At 47.6% G+C, this 14296-nt stretch overlaps 1 protein-coding gene across 1 annotated transcript in view; it reads left to right on the top strand.

The window, feature by feature from the left end:
- The window catches only part of Cdca7l (cell division cycle associated 7 like), a 38444-nt gene that overhangs the window by 23621 nt on the left and 527 nt on the right, over positions 1 to 14296 (top strand). Inside the window, exons 2-9 of the mRNA XM_032908350.1 lie at positions 1672 to 1812; positions 7179 to 7307; positions 9260 to 9616; positions 10980 to 11051; positions 11153 to 11323; positions 11880 to 12002; positions 12735 to 12884; positions 14071 to 14207. Of these exons, the coding sequence (XP_032764241.1) occupies positions 1672 to 1812; positions 7179 to 7307; positions 9260 to 9616; positions 10980 to 11051; positions 11153 to 11323; positions 11880 to 12002; positions 12735 to 12884; positions 14071 to 14207 (1280 nt within the window). The remainder of the gene's footprint in view (positions 1 to 1671; positions 1813 to 7178; positions 7308 to 9259; positions 9617 to 10979; positions 11052 to 11152; positions 11324 to 11879; positions 12003 to 12734; positions 12885 to 14070; positions 14208 to 14296) is intronic.

Genomic DNA, 14296 nt, shown 5'->3' with positions numbered 1-14296 from the left:
GAAGGCTGTGTGTGTGTGTCTTTCATTCGGGAACACAGAACATTGGGATGGGTAGTGAGGAACTCAAGCCCGATGCCTCCGGGTTGATTTGAGTAGCTTTAATCACCTACTACAACAGAAATCCATATGTATTGTGTTCCCCTGGCAGTCAGAGATCAAAAGGAGGAGATGCTGCAGTGTGGCAGTCAGAGGTCAAAGGGAGGAGATGCTGCAGTGTGGCAGTCAGTGGTTAAAGGGAGGAGATGCTGCAGTGTGGCAGTCAGAGGTCAAAAGGAGGAGATGCTGCAGTGTGGCAGTCAGAGGTCAAAGGGAGGAGATGCTGCAGTTAAGTCATTGCTTCTCTCAGTGCTACTGCAGGTGTGAGTTCTGGTAGCTGAGCTACAAAAGGTGTCTACCAAGACAAGGGCGGTAAACATTGCCTAACAAACTGTGTCCTGAGGAACTTAAACCGTCTCTGCTCTGCCATTTCTTGCGTTTGACAGCCTGACTTGTCTCTTCATGCTGTGTATGTATGGTTTTAATTTATGAAACATCTAGGGACCACAAATGAAAGAAAATAAGACGTCTGTCTTTCTGATTCTGGCTTATTTCTATGATTGTGGTTGTCTCGACTCCCTTGCTCCTCTCTCCTTAAATATTGTGGATACACACACTGGGTTAGCTATTCTAAAGGACTCCTTTCTGAAAACAGTCAAACTGCAGCAAAGTTTAACCTGATTTTTCTTGAAAAGCAGAACAGATGTTGTGCTGACTGGTTTTGTGTATCAGCTTAACACAAACTGGAGTTATCACAGAGAAAAGAGCCTCTCTTGAGGAAATGCCTCCATGAGATCCAGCTATAAGGCATTTTCTCAATTAGTGATTAAGGGTGGGAGGGCCCAGCCCATTGTGGGTGGTGCGGTCCCTGGGCTGGTGGTCCTGGGTTCTATAAGAAAGCAAGCTGAGCAAGCCAAGGGAATCAAGCCAGTAAGTAACATCCCTCCATGGCCTCTGCATCAGCTTCTGCTTCCTGACCTGCTTGAGTTCCAGTCCTGACTTCCTTTGGTGATGAACAGCAATGTGGAAGTGTGAGCTGAAAAACCCTTTCCTCCCGAACTTGCTTCTTGGTCATGATGTTTTGCACAGGAATACAAACCGTAAGACAGATGTGCAGACAAATAGTGATTTCATATGATGAGTCTACAGGTGCTGGCTTGGTTTGGTTTGGTTTTAAGTAAATAGGTGGCTTAAGTCTGTCCCCGAAGATGTATATTTATTAGTTTGGACAGATATGGGTCTCTGAGGGTGACTGTCCCTGATGGCATGTAAGTTCTACTAATTTCACAGCTGCTTAAAATGACTTCCAAGCATAGCAAAGGAAAAGCCACTTGTTTGGGTGTGTGAACAAACATTCATCTCTGAACCCACTTAGGATAGCCAAAAATAACAACAGTAGGTGACAATTAAGTTAAGAGCTTACTGGCTGGAATCTTACATGGTGAGTTTCCATCAAGAGAAAGAGTTCATTGCCTTCTCAGACACTGCTGCCTTTTTTTTTTTTTTTTTTTTTTTTTCCCACCACGGGGTCTCTACTGAAACATTGTTGCTCAGGGCTAAGAATGCAATGCTAGTTCTGCCCTGAGTGAACCCGGCAGCCCTTGTTTCATCCTTTTCTTCTGAATCCAAAAACAGATCCCCAAAGAAGTAGCTGACATCTTCAATGCCCCCAGTGACGATGAAGAGTTTGTGGGTTTCCAGGATGATGTTCCCATGGAAAACCTGTCAGAGAGCTGTGGTAGTTTGGACTCGCTGGAGTTGGAGAAACAGGTACGGGTCGGTCTTTCTTTTCCAGACAGGTGTGGCTGGATGCTGGTGCTCTCTCCTCTTAGTGCAAGTCCTGAGTTGATGGTACGGTGAGGTGTTGGGTGTGTGGTCCTGAGGTGATCATGCTGTGAGGTATTGGAGGTAGTGTTTCAGAGTTTTTACCCTCAGGTTTCCAGAAACAGGCGAGAGGTCTCGGAATGCTTGTTACTTTAATTCTGGCTGTGGACATTGTCTTAAATGAAAGGACTAGACGTGATTAAATCCACAGTTTCCCGAACTGTCACCGATGGCTCTCACAGCCAGCAGGGGGAGGGCTACGTTTGCCTCACATCCCACACAGGTCAAGGCCAGTGTGCGACTATGAGACGGGTTCCACGTGGTGGTTCCTCCACTTTTGCAGAGCCTGGGAGGATATTATCTAATGACCTTGGACAGGACAATGTGAGGTGCAGTTCTCTGAGAGTTAGGTACCGGGAGCTTTATGTACCTAACACAGAGTGACCAGTCAGATGATCAGCCTCCATGATGCTTCCTCCGGCTCTTTATTTCCCCTCCCCTAACAGGCTGTAAATTAAACCCACCTTGCTGCAGGTAGGTCAGTTTGCAGAAGGAGTCTGCTAGTCCTGCCCTATTGCTTGGGAGCTGCCAATGGCCTGGTTTTGTAGGATAGGTATTTCCAGGGATACGGGGCTCCTGTAATGCCACTGCTCAGCCTCCTCCTATCTGACATTTGTCCCCAGAGCTTTCTACTAGGTGAGCTCATCACGTCCAATCATTGCAACTGGTACCGCATTTTATTTTAAGTTTCACATTTTTCTGTAGGGACTTATACCACAATAGATTGAGTCACTGCAGAACCCTTACTCTTTACGATTTTTGTCAATGCTGGTGGTGTCAGCCTGTGCAGTCCTAATGCCTTCTCCCCTTATTTTGAGACTGGGCCTCGCTGTGCAGGACTGGCCAGCCTTGAAATCCTGACTGTTCCTACCTCCTGAATGCTGGAATTAAAGGCAGTGCCGCAGTCTCCCTAACTTTCTTTGATGTCCCTTTCTCTGTTTACATGAGGTCTTTTGTCTTCTCACGCATGCTTTGCGGTTCTGTTTGGTCTTCCTCTTCTTTCCAGAGCTCGAGGATTCACAAGTCACTCTAAGGCTGCCACTGAACGGGGTTGAATGTGAGATCGTCGATGTCTAGCATGGTCTTATACTTTTTGGCTAGTTTTCCTTGGATTTCTGCCTTAGGTACCGTTGCGGTGTAATTAGTTAGGGAGCACAACCTGTTCTCATGAGTTCCCGCTCAGTGCGGATCCACACACTCTAGCTGTTTCTCTGTTACTGCTTTCTCACACTGTCCCCTGGGCGGGTTGTTACATCATGTTTCGCAGGCCGTGCTAGCGTGGCCTCACGTCACGCTAGCCCTAAGCATTCTATAGCCTTGCACGGCTTCCTGTCACGGACTCTGCTCACACTCCCAACAATCCAGTGAAAACATGACTCAACAAACCCAGCAACCAGGTTTATATGTTAATTACTCAATGTGCAATACATCCACACCATTAACTTACCACCAGTTGATAAGGATATAAACCGCCCACCTAGGTAAGATGTAATTTGTTCAGGTAGACACACAGCATCTTCTACACTCCATCCCTTAAGAACAGTCATACCAACCTGTAAATGTGCAGAGAGAAATCGTAACATCCGCCTCCATGTTCTCAAAACCGCTCTCTCTCATTTCCCTCTGGTCACCTCCTCTCTAAAACTTTTCTCCCGCCCATCCTTCCTTTTCGTCCAATGACAGGCCTCGTTCTATCCTGTACCTGCCTTCACCTGCATAATGTCATCAACCTAACAAGGTACAGTTGCTTTCCCCAGGTGACGGCCATCAGTGACCATTGTTTTCTCTGAAATAGTCAGATGGTCTTGACGTGCAGCCTGGCATCTCCTGCCTGTCTCCGGGGAAACTGAACTCACCACCATCCCCCTCCTGCTAGCTGTTTTTCCATCACTGTGACTGGTACCCAGGAGTTGGTGGAGTTCCCTTCATCCCTCTGCAGTCTGAGGCTGCCCTAGCACCCAGCCCTGTGGCTGGAATCAGTAGGACTGAGCTCAGGTTAGGCTCTGATGTTATTGAGAAGCCTCCAGTCTCCCTGTGCGTGGGGTAGAGAGGGAGAGTGGAGCCCTCATGCCAGAGGACACTGAGACATACAGAGCATGTGGACGTCGTGAGACGCTGACCGTTTTTACTGCTGTGACAGCTGCTTCCCAGTCCAGCCTTGCCAGGCTCCAGGGCTGACTGCACCCCCAGCAGGCGTTGGTTGGCCACGAGAGAGATACTGATTTTACTCTGCGGGCTCCAGGTGCTGGTGGAGTGCAAAGGAAACCGAAACTCGGGAGGTGAAAGTTCTGAGTGGGGCTGGCAAACCCATTTTCTAGCCGCTTCCTCCCGTGGCACTTTTTTTTTTTTTGGTTCTTTTTTTTTGGAGCTGGGGACCAAACCCAGGGCCTTGTGCTTCCTAGGCAAGTGCTCTACCACTGAGCTAAATCCCCAACCCCTCCCGTGGCACTTTTTACCTGTTGCGATGACAGCACGAATGCTGGCTTCCCTCAGCATAGCCACTGCTCCACGGCCCTCCCTCCTGCATGGATTCCTTTCCCTCTCCGTGATGGAATATGTGTGTCCGCCTCTATGTGAGTACGTGTGGGCCTCAGGTTGCTTCTCCTCAGAGGAGGAGCTCATACCTGCAGGGTGCTTTCTACCTTCCCGGAACCTGACCTTTGATCTTGTTTCAAGCATGCAGCCTTCTGCACCTCCATGCTCAGTAGGCACGCACGGATGTTGGCTGGTACAGTTGGAACATGCCCGTCTCACTGATACGCAGGCCCTGACTCTCCAGTCCTTTCATGCCACATGAGCTTCAGAATAGAGCACTCAGTTGCCTCTGATGTTTCCTCCTGCCTACAGTGTTCGCCCTAATAGATACCGGTTACTTAGAATGCCTCAGTAGCATAAGGAGCAGCTTCCAGAAAACAAAGAGCGGCGTCATCCTTTACCCAAGCATGCAGTGAGGCTCTGCGGTGGAGACTGGCTTCAGAGAGCCACGTGGAAAACAGTTCTTATGCCCCTGAGTCCGAGCTCGTAGAAAAGTTGTTTTAATTCCATCAGGACTGATCACCGTTTCCTAGGACAGAAATTGCCAGGAAGGTTGGAATTCTCTTTCAGGCTCTGTACTGGATCTTTGGACATTCATTGAGCTTATGCATTGAAGCCATTGCCCCAGAAAAGCCCCCCCACCCCAGGGGCTGACCAGATGTTTCCTGTACTGTGTGGGTTTCCTTAGCAGACCGCTGCATCCCACTTGCTTTTTTTTCCCCTTTTTCTTTCTTTAGGTATGTTTCATGTGCGAGAGTGTATAACGTGCACCCTTCTATGAGGTGTTTAACCCCTGAAACTAGAGTTGAGAGATGGTTCTGAACAACCAACAGAATCCGTATCCTCTGCAAAAACAGCAAGTACTCTTAACCACTGAGCCATCCCTCCAGCCCGACACTTGTTCTTTTATTAACTTTGCACCCTGGTCTAAGCCTCACTTGACTCACACGCTTGTGATTCATTCTGTCCAGCTGAGAGAAGTGGCATCGACTTGCGCAGAGTGTGTGTAGCTGGCTCTGGGCTCCCTCCCTTAAATACAATCAATTTGAGTTTCTCTTTAAATAAACTTCCCTTTTTGTCTTTTTTTTTTTTTTTTGCAGCTGTACCACAGCTAACAACAAAGGGAGGAAGTAATTTAGCTCTGAGCAGACTTGTTCCAATTACCCATGATAATTCATAGGAGATATTCTTAAGATATTCTTAGATATGCTAGCTGTAGGCATTCCTTTCTCCATTTTCCTCTGAGTATCCCACAATTCCATATTTCTATTATATTTGGTCTTTTTTTCCCCCCTCAAAGATATCGGAGTCTGAGAAGTATATAATTAAAGCCAGAGAGAGGCAGCGATGAAAAAGAGGGTCTCAACCAAATGTGACGCTGTGAGAGGTCCCTGCTTTATGGGTTTGGGGATAGGGACCGGAGTCCTGGTGCAGTGTTTTAACCTTGCAGATAGCTGCAAGGGAGTCCGTCTCCTTTGAGCTTGACATTCCTCCTCCTCTTGTCTTTCACACACACTCTTAGGAGAGCTAGGCTTCCCTCCTCCTTTGTAATATTTCCAAAGAAAGGAGGAGTCATTGTTGGAAAATGTCTTTGCACACCCCTCAGTCTGCCAAGAGAGGAGCCACAGGGTGAGGAGGGTACAGGTTCCCATCAGTTCCTCACCTTCATGTCACTGGAAATGGAGTCTGGTCTGTAGTGAAGGGTGAGGGTGGGAGGGCCTTGGCATTTCCTGTAGAGAAACCCACTGTATTTGAAGGAGTTAAACACTCACCCACAGGAGACTTCTCCCTATGGCTGTAGGGAGTAAAGCAGTGTGCAGGTGTCCATTTTTCACGAGTTCGACATTCTGTGTGAAAGCCTTCTGGGACCGGAAACTCTGAACTCAATACTCCCCAGCCATAGCAGAAGCGATTGAGGCACTGTATTGATAGAAAATTTCTTGCTTGTAGGTTTTCATTTCTGTAAAGTTTAGAAAATGCCTGCTGTGAGCTGGGCCTAGAGGCGCACGCCTTTGATCCAAGCACTTTGGAGGCAGAGGCAGGTAGATCTCTTGGTTTGAGGTCAGCCAGGCCTTCAGAGAGAGTTCCAGGACAGCCAGGGATATGGAAGGAAGTGGGGTGAGGTAAAGGAGGAAGGAGAAAGGAAGGAAAAATACATGCTCTGTGTCATTGGTGATTGTGGAAAAAGACTCATAATGTAGAACTTGCCACTGTAACCGATTTGAGTGGTCTTAAGTACAGTGTTGTGTAGCTGTCTCCCCTTCCCATCTGGAAACCATTCTCATTCAGTAGAAAGCCTTGCCCAGTAGCTGTGAGTTTCGTCTCTCCTCACCACCCCTGTAACTGCCGTTCTTTTTCTTTTCTCTTCCTCAGCGTTTTCTTTTCTTTGTTGAGATAGGAGTGTGTGTATGCGTGTGTGTGTGTGTGTGTGTGTGTGTGTGTGTGTGTGTGTGTGTGCGTAGCCCTGGCTGTCCTAGAACTACCTCTGTAGACCGGGCTGACCTCAAACTCACAGATCTGCCTGCCTCTGCCTCCCGAGTGCTTGTGTTAATGGCCTGTGCCATCACTGCCTGGCTGTAGTAGTTGATTTTTGAGTCAGAGTCTCCCTGTGTATAGTCTCGGGTTGGAGTCCTGTCTCCACCTTTACTCTTTTTCATCCCCTAGTATTAGAATTGTACATCTGTGCCACCATGTCTTACTCCATCCTGTCTTTAATTTGGCAGAATGTGTGTTTGCATTCCAAGTACTTCACAGAAGAACTTAGAAGGATTTTCAAAGAGGACACAGACTCGGACAATGAAGATTTCGAAGGATTTACGGAGAGTGAGCTGAACATAGGCAGTAACCCAGAGGTAACAGTAATGGCCAACGCAAGAGGTGTGGGCTCTGATGGTTGTAGTCCTGGTTTTGAACCGTACTTTTACACCAGGGATGTTACATTACACATAAGAGATGGTTTTTGTTGGTGGCGGTGTATGGTGGTCCTGCCTACACGAGTATATTTGTCCCCTAGAGTCCTAGAGAAAACCATCCCTTTACCTCTGCGGGTCAGGGCGTGTCTTGCCTTCGTCCTCTGACCCATATCATTGCCGCTTCAGCTACTTTTGCCCCTACAGTCATGGGGTAACGAGGTTCTTCGAGCTGTGTCTTGGATGTAAAGTCATAGTCTTAGGCTAGAAGCTAATTTTGCAAAAACGGGGCAATGGAGCCAAGTGGGGGGTCCCATGCCCCCTGGTTTGGATTTTGCTAACACTGTGGATGACTCAGGCCTGCCAGGTCCTGGGGACTCTGCCCTGGGTCCTGCACCGTGAAAGGGCTTCCTTGTGGATCTCTTTCTTTTACTCCATTTATTGAGGTCAGTCTTTGCACACTAGCATTTCAGTCTTAGGTTCTTTAAATCATTACCGTGGTGGTTGTGGTGGTGGTGGTGGTGGTGGTGGCGACAGCGGCTGTGTTTTGAGCCAAGATCTCACACCATAGGTTGGCCCAGAACATGTAGCATTTTTTCTTTTTGGCACCTGCCTGAGATACTGAGCATGAGCCACCATATCTGATTAGTTTAAATGTTTTATTGGAATAGTTTTAGGCTTATAAAGATGTAGGATGCAGAGGCCACCTATACACTTTGAGCTAGTCTTCCTTTACAATGATTGTGGTATGTTTGTACAAAACAAGAAACTCGTGTCCATGTGTTGCTGTCACTTACGTTAAAACCTTTAAGAGGAGTTTATCCAAGTTTTTGTTAATGTGCCCTTCCTGTCCCCAGCACCCCATGGCATTGTTTCTTTATAATTTTTAAAAATTTGTATTTTTAACTGATTCATAGGAACATCACAAGGCAGATGTTTTTAAAAAGCGTAAGTGTTTAGTGCTAACTGGAAAGTAGACTATTTGTCTGAAAATAGATACTACCCCTTCCTTTGCTGGTGAGGTGAGGCTAGCTTATGCCTATTCGACGTCATCAGCTTTTACACAACGCTGGACACAACCTGCAGGACGGTTGGTGGTGACAGTGGCTTTCTCTATTCCTCTCCTCCCTCAGGCATCACTTAGGGCTTGTAAGTCAGGGCTTGTAAGTCCTGTGGCTGCCTCACCCACTCTGCTCTGGGCAGATGCTCCTGCTCAGACACCCCACTCTGCCCAGTGGTTTTTCTCAGATGTTTCAGATTGTCACTAGCAAGACACGAAGACCTTCAAACCTTGTGGGTTTCATAACTAGGTGACTTCTTTAACTGCTAGTAGTTCTTTAGCTTGGTGATACCTAGTTAAGGAGTTTTTGTTTCTAATGAGGGGAAGTAAATTGCTCCCAAAGCCCCTCTTGCTTAAAATCTATATACTGTGTGATATATACAAATGTATGTGTGTGTGTGTATATATATATATATATATATATTATATATATCTGTATATATAGAGAGATAGGTATAGATGCATGGATGGATGATGGATGGATAGATAGATAGATACACCCATACACACACACACACACACACACACACACACAGTTTCAGGATAGGCCTACTCACAAACTTAATTATTGAATGCATTGAGGAAATATTGTACGAATCAGTTTTCCATCACTAGGACAGAATACCAGGGTTTATTTTCTGTGGCCCACAGCTTGAAGGTTTCAGCACCTCATCAGTTGGCCCTGTTGCTCTGTGTCTGTCCAGCGAGGCAGGAATGTGGTGGAGCAAATTCTGACCTGTATTCCCACCTAGAACAGCTTTAAACACGGTCGCCTGGTCTAGTTTTGGTAGGTGATTATAGACTCTCTTCATTCTCCTTTCTCCTTGTCCCTTAGCTCATAGAGTCAGAGCTGAGCGACAGCGACAAAACACATCCTATGATGAGTGACGAGGAGGACGATGATGATGAAGAGGAGGCTGCACCTAGAAGAGGCCGCCAGTCCACGAGAAGCAGTTTTGGCCTCCGGGTAGCCTTTCAGTTCCCCACCAAAAAAACGGCAAAAACACCAGATAAAAATAGCCCGCACTTGCAGGGCAGTAAGACGGATCTTAGAAGAGAGAAGAGCTGCAGGCAGCCCAAGGAAAAGGAAGACTCTGCTTCTGACGCTGAGGACGAGTCCAGGGCTGAGAGCCAGGAGACTTCAGATGCTCTGCTGAAAAGGGCCATGAACATCAAAGAGAACAAGGCCATGGTACGCTCTCGTAGCAGCTGGGACCGTAGCCAGCTGCCCCAAGGGTTGCTGACACAGCTTTGCTCTCTGAGGGAAAGTATACCCTGGGGCACATTTGTGAAGCGATTAACTCCGGTTTGGGGATGGAAAGGCTCAAGGACCATTTATCCCTGCTCCAAGGAGACAGGAGGCTGCTGCTCGTGGTTGAGCAGGCTAAGTTCTAAGTTGGCAGAGGCACTGGAGAGATAGAGGGACTGACCAGCTGCACTGTCCCCGGCAGAAAGAAGCAAAGAGTTGCTGGGCTGTCACCAAGCCCCGGGGGAAATTGCAGTGGGCAGGTGGTGGCTTCTATCTGAAAGCCACTCCTCCAGAGACATCATCTGAAGGGATGAGAAATGGCCACAGTTAAAGCAGCCGCTGCCGTGTTCTGACTCAGTTATGCCTTGCCTGGTGGTTAGCTCAACCTAGAGCAACCTTTGTTCTGTGTATTCGGATTTGCTATGTGCTCTGTGTCAGTAACTCAGCCCAATCATTGAAAGTAATTCTTCCTAATTTTACATTGGCAAATTAGAGATTCTACCGATCATAATTTTCTTTTCTCTCCTCGTTGATGGCTTTTTAAATGCCATCCTTTAAAAAAAAAATGCACATTGCTGATACTTTATACACAGACCTACCCCTAGCAAATTAAGAGAACACAGTAACCTGTGAATTTTGTTTGTTCGGGATGGGAGTGCTCGGCTAAAGGAGATTTTGGCATTCTGTCTGTCTGCATTTATCGGTATATGCGGCGGTTCTTAGTGGTGTCATGTTTAATATAAATCTAAAACCTGAAAATCCCGAGTAAAGAGCCTGGTTGGTTGGCGTTAGGTCTCTGAGGGTAGAGACAGATGTACGTACGTATGTGTGGAGGTGGGAATGTCTGAGGTACAGCTGCAGGGAGACTAGAGCGGTCTTGATCTCCTCTTGCCTCTGCATCCTGGTGCTGGAGCTATAGCGAGTAGCACCACTTAAGCCCCAGCAGAGCTGGGAGTTCTGAGGGCCGTCCAGATGGTGGGTGTCAAGCTGATATTTGAGTTTCAGGTTTGTAAAATGTGCTCCGGGTCACACTGCTAAGATAGTGGTGAAATCAGGACCTGATGCCCCTGGCCCCAGATGTGTCTTCCTTGTGTTCTGTTGTCTCTGTATATAAGGAAGGGGCGTGATGCTGACTCAGATGAACAGCGGCATCCTCCTCTAAGTCAGGGGTGAATTCTTATGTGAGGCTATTAAGTTACTGAGGTTTATGGAATCCATAGTGAGTAGCTCGGAGACGTAGGAGAGGTGTTGGCTCAGACCTGTCTCCTTGACTGATGTCAGATCCCCCTTTGTTTTTGAACCTCAGCTCGCTCAGTTGTTGGCGGAATTGAATTCAGTACCAGATCTCTTCCCCGTGAGGACACCACCCTCAGCTTCTGTAAGTTGAAACTCCTGATTTCCCAGACTGGCCCTGCTTCTGGGAGCTCATAGCCACCCTCGGTTTAACTCAGCTCCATCTGTCTGTGCCCTTGGTTTTAGAGGAGGAGAACACCGCGACGGGCCTTCTCAGAGGGACAGGTCACACGGCGCGTGAACCCAACCCGGAGCGCACGGCCCCCAGAAAAGTTTGCTCTGGAAAACTTCGCCTTCTCAGCCACCAATCTTACCGAAGAGCTTTACAGTTTCAGAAGAAGAAAGACAATCAGTGGGGTAATTATTGACGAATAAAAAAAATGGGCCTCAAGTGCAAGTATTTCACTGTGCTGGGGCCGGCTGTGGTGATGTCTTGAGTCAGCAGGCTTCCAGGAGTTGAGAACTTGAGTTTTCACCGTGTTCCTCTGAAAGCATGCGTTGAAAAGACCCTTGGGCTAAGCTGCAGATGACTTAGGAGTCCTTTGTCTAAAATGAGCTGAGGACGTTGGGTGGCTCAGGGAGGGAGTACTTGCGCAGCATGCAGGAGGCTCTGGCTTTGATCCAATGCTTTACCAGCAGCAGCCAAGCCAGCTTTGCAGTTTTGTTGTATGAAAGATACAAGAGTTCCTCTTGTCTGCTTCAGGAGTGGCTGTTGGGGAAGAGGGAGGAGCTTGGGAGCTGCTCCATATATGGGCATGGCTGTTTACTTCCTTATCCCCTCCAAGTTTATGACTCCTCAGCCAATGCTGTCTTGATCTCCCAATGCTGTGGGTTGGGGCAAACGACCACACAGACAGACAATAGAGACTCGGTAACCCTGCATAGGTTCTCCTGGTTTTGTTTTCTTCTTCAGGGGAAATGCCAGAAATATAGAAGGCACCGGATATCTTCTTTCCGCTCAGTGAAAGACATCACCGAGGAAGAGTTGGAAAATGTCGCCATAACTGTGCGAGATAAAGTCTATGATAAAGTGCTTGTAAGTGGCATCTTCAGAGGGTGCGCGTCACTGATACCCCCAACACTGGTATTCCAAGTCTGAGGTCGCTTACAAATGTGCTGTGCTCCTGAAGGCTTGCTCTAAGCTGTGTGTGTGGTGCTAAGGATCCACTGTACCTGGGAAAAGACAGGCCACCTAGCACAGCAGTCCTGCTCAGGGGAAAGGGCTTCCTGGGGCTTGCGTCCTAGAAGATTGTTACTGGATTAGAAAAGCATGTTTATATGTTAAGATTGAAGGTGTCTGGGGGAGTAACATGCTCCCCAATATGATAAAGTGGCATTTCTGGTTGGTACGAATTGTGTTTTTCTAGGCGACGGCCTCGGCCTTGCATATTCTGCATCCGTTTTCTTTGATACTACTAAAAATAGTGAATAGTAGAGTGCCAATCAAATTGCCAATCTCTCAAAACAAGATTTAACATGGAAGGTTTTCAGGTCTCCAGCAGTAGATCACAGCCAAGTTCATGTCCCCTGGGGCTTACTGCCCCTTAAATCACCTGTCCCTTCCTCAGTCTTTTTCTGGTCTCTCTTCTGTTCCCGATTGTTGATTCCTTCTGTGCCCCTTGCTTAGCCTTATCTGCCCCAACGGTGCTTCCCTGGCCCTAGAATTGAAGTTGCTTAAAGTAAAAGGTTTGTCCACATGGTTTGTCCCTTGTAACAGTCCTGGCGGACTCTGTCCCCATAAATCTCACCTCTTTTGCTTTATCCACAGGGTAACACGTGCCATCAATGCCGGCAGAAGACCATCGACACCAAGACGGTCTGTCGGAACCAGGGCTGTGGCGGTGTGCGGGGCCAGTTCTGTGGGCCGTGCCTGCGGAATCGCTATGGGGAGGATGTGCGGACAGCATTGCTGGATCCGGTAAGGAGCAGTGTGTGCATTTGCTATAAATGTTTGGATGAAGGCTGCAGTCCCGGGGGGCGGGTACAGTGCTCTTGTTCATCGCTTTCCCCTCTTACTTCTTAAGACAATGGGGGAGGTGAAGGAGGACCAGGTGACTGAGATCTTGGGGTGAAGAGGTGCCCATAGGGGTTTCCGATAGCCAAGCCAGGGTTTATTTCAGTAAGACCCTGTTACTTTCCTCTAACAGTGATTTCTCTTCATCTGTCTTGACCCATCTAGTGGGTAAGTGACAGTTAAGTGCTTCCTGCTGCCCCAGAACCGAACTGTGTCTCATACCTGCTAACATGGCTTACCACCAAGGCATTTTATAACAAAAAAAGAGCGTGTGGCGCTGCATGTGTGTCCATTTGTGTGTAGAGGGCAACTCCAGTTGTTATTGTCAAGAATCCAGCTAGACTGTCTGGTAAACCCCAAGGATCCTCTCACCTCTCAGCCCAGTGCACACCACGATCCCTAGACATTTGCATATGGACTCTGGTTGGACTGAGCTCCTCTCCCCAGCCTTTTAAGGTGTATATTTAACCTGTTTATGCTTCAGATCCTATGAGAAATGAAATGTCATTTCCAAACTATCTAAGTAACCACTGCCTTGAACCTGAGCATTGCCACTTTGAGATCTGTGTTCAACCTACACGACCTCTTCCAGCAGTCAGAATGTGTATATATGTATATGTGTATGTATGTATGTATATATATGTATACATATAGGTACACACACACACTTCCAATTCCCTGTTTCTAGACATACTGTTTTGACTAAGTGATTTAGTATTAAAGCTACATGTCAGGAGAGCTAGAATTCTTACCTTTTCTTGTGCTAAACATGACTCCTAAAATCATAGCCTGTATGTATGCATGGCCTGTGAATTGCATAGGGCCCTGAACTTAGAAGCCAGCTTAATTTTTTTTAATAGTCCTGTCTCAGTGGTATCTGATTGTGTCTAGAACAGACGTGTCTAATGTTTTTGTCGTGGAGTGGGCACTTTTGCTGGGTCCCTGGGAAGCTGAAAGGAGAGGCATTGGCCAGTCCCTCATATGCTCTGACTGAAGAACGCTGTGCTATGAGTGACCAGAGGAGAGGCTTGAACCCAGCTCTCCTGTGTAGACTGTGGATAAAAGGAACAATCTCTCCTCCGCCTCCTAGAAGTGGACGTGTCCTCCCTGCCGTGGGATCTGCAATTGCAGTTACTGCCGGAGACGAGATGGCCGCTGTGCCACTGGGATTCTCATTCATCTGGCCAAGTTCTACGGTTATGATAATGTCAAGGAGTACCTGGAGAGGTAAGTGTAGTGACATAGTAAAGGTGTGTGGGAGATCCTCTAGACTGTGGTTTTCAGCTCACTTTAGAGTCCCTTCCGTTCTGTGTCCT

The sequence above is a fragment of the Rattus rattus genome, chromosome 7 (assembly GCF_011064425.1).
Source record: "Rattus rattus isolate New Zealand chromosome 7, Rrattus_CSIRO_v1, whole genome shotgun sequence".
Taxonomy (NCBI): Eukaryota; Metazoa; Chordata; class Mammalia; order Rodentia; family Muridae; genus Rattus; species Rattus rattus.
The sequence above is the reverse complement of the archived record's forward strand: the minus strand, read 5'-3'. Positions and strand labels throughout refer to the sequence as shown.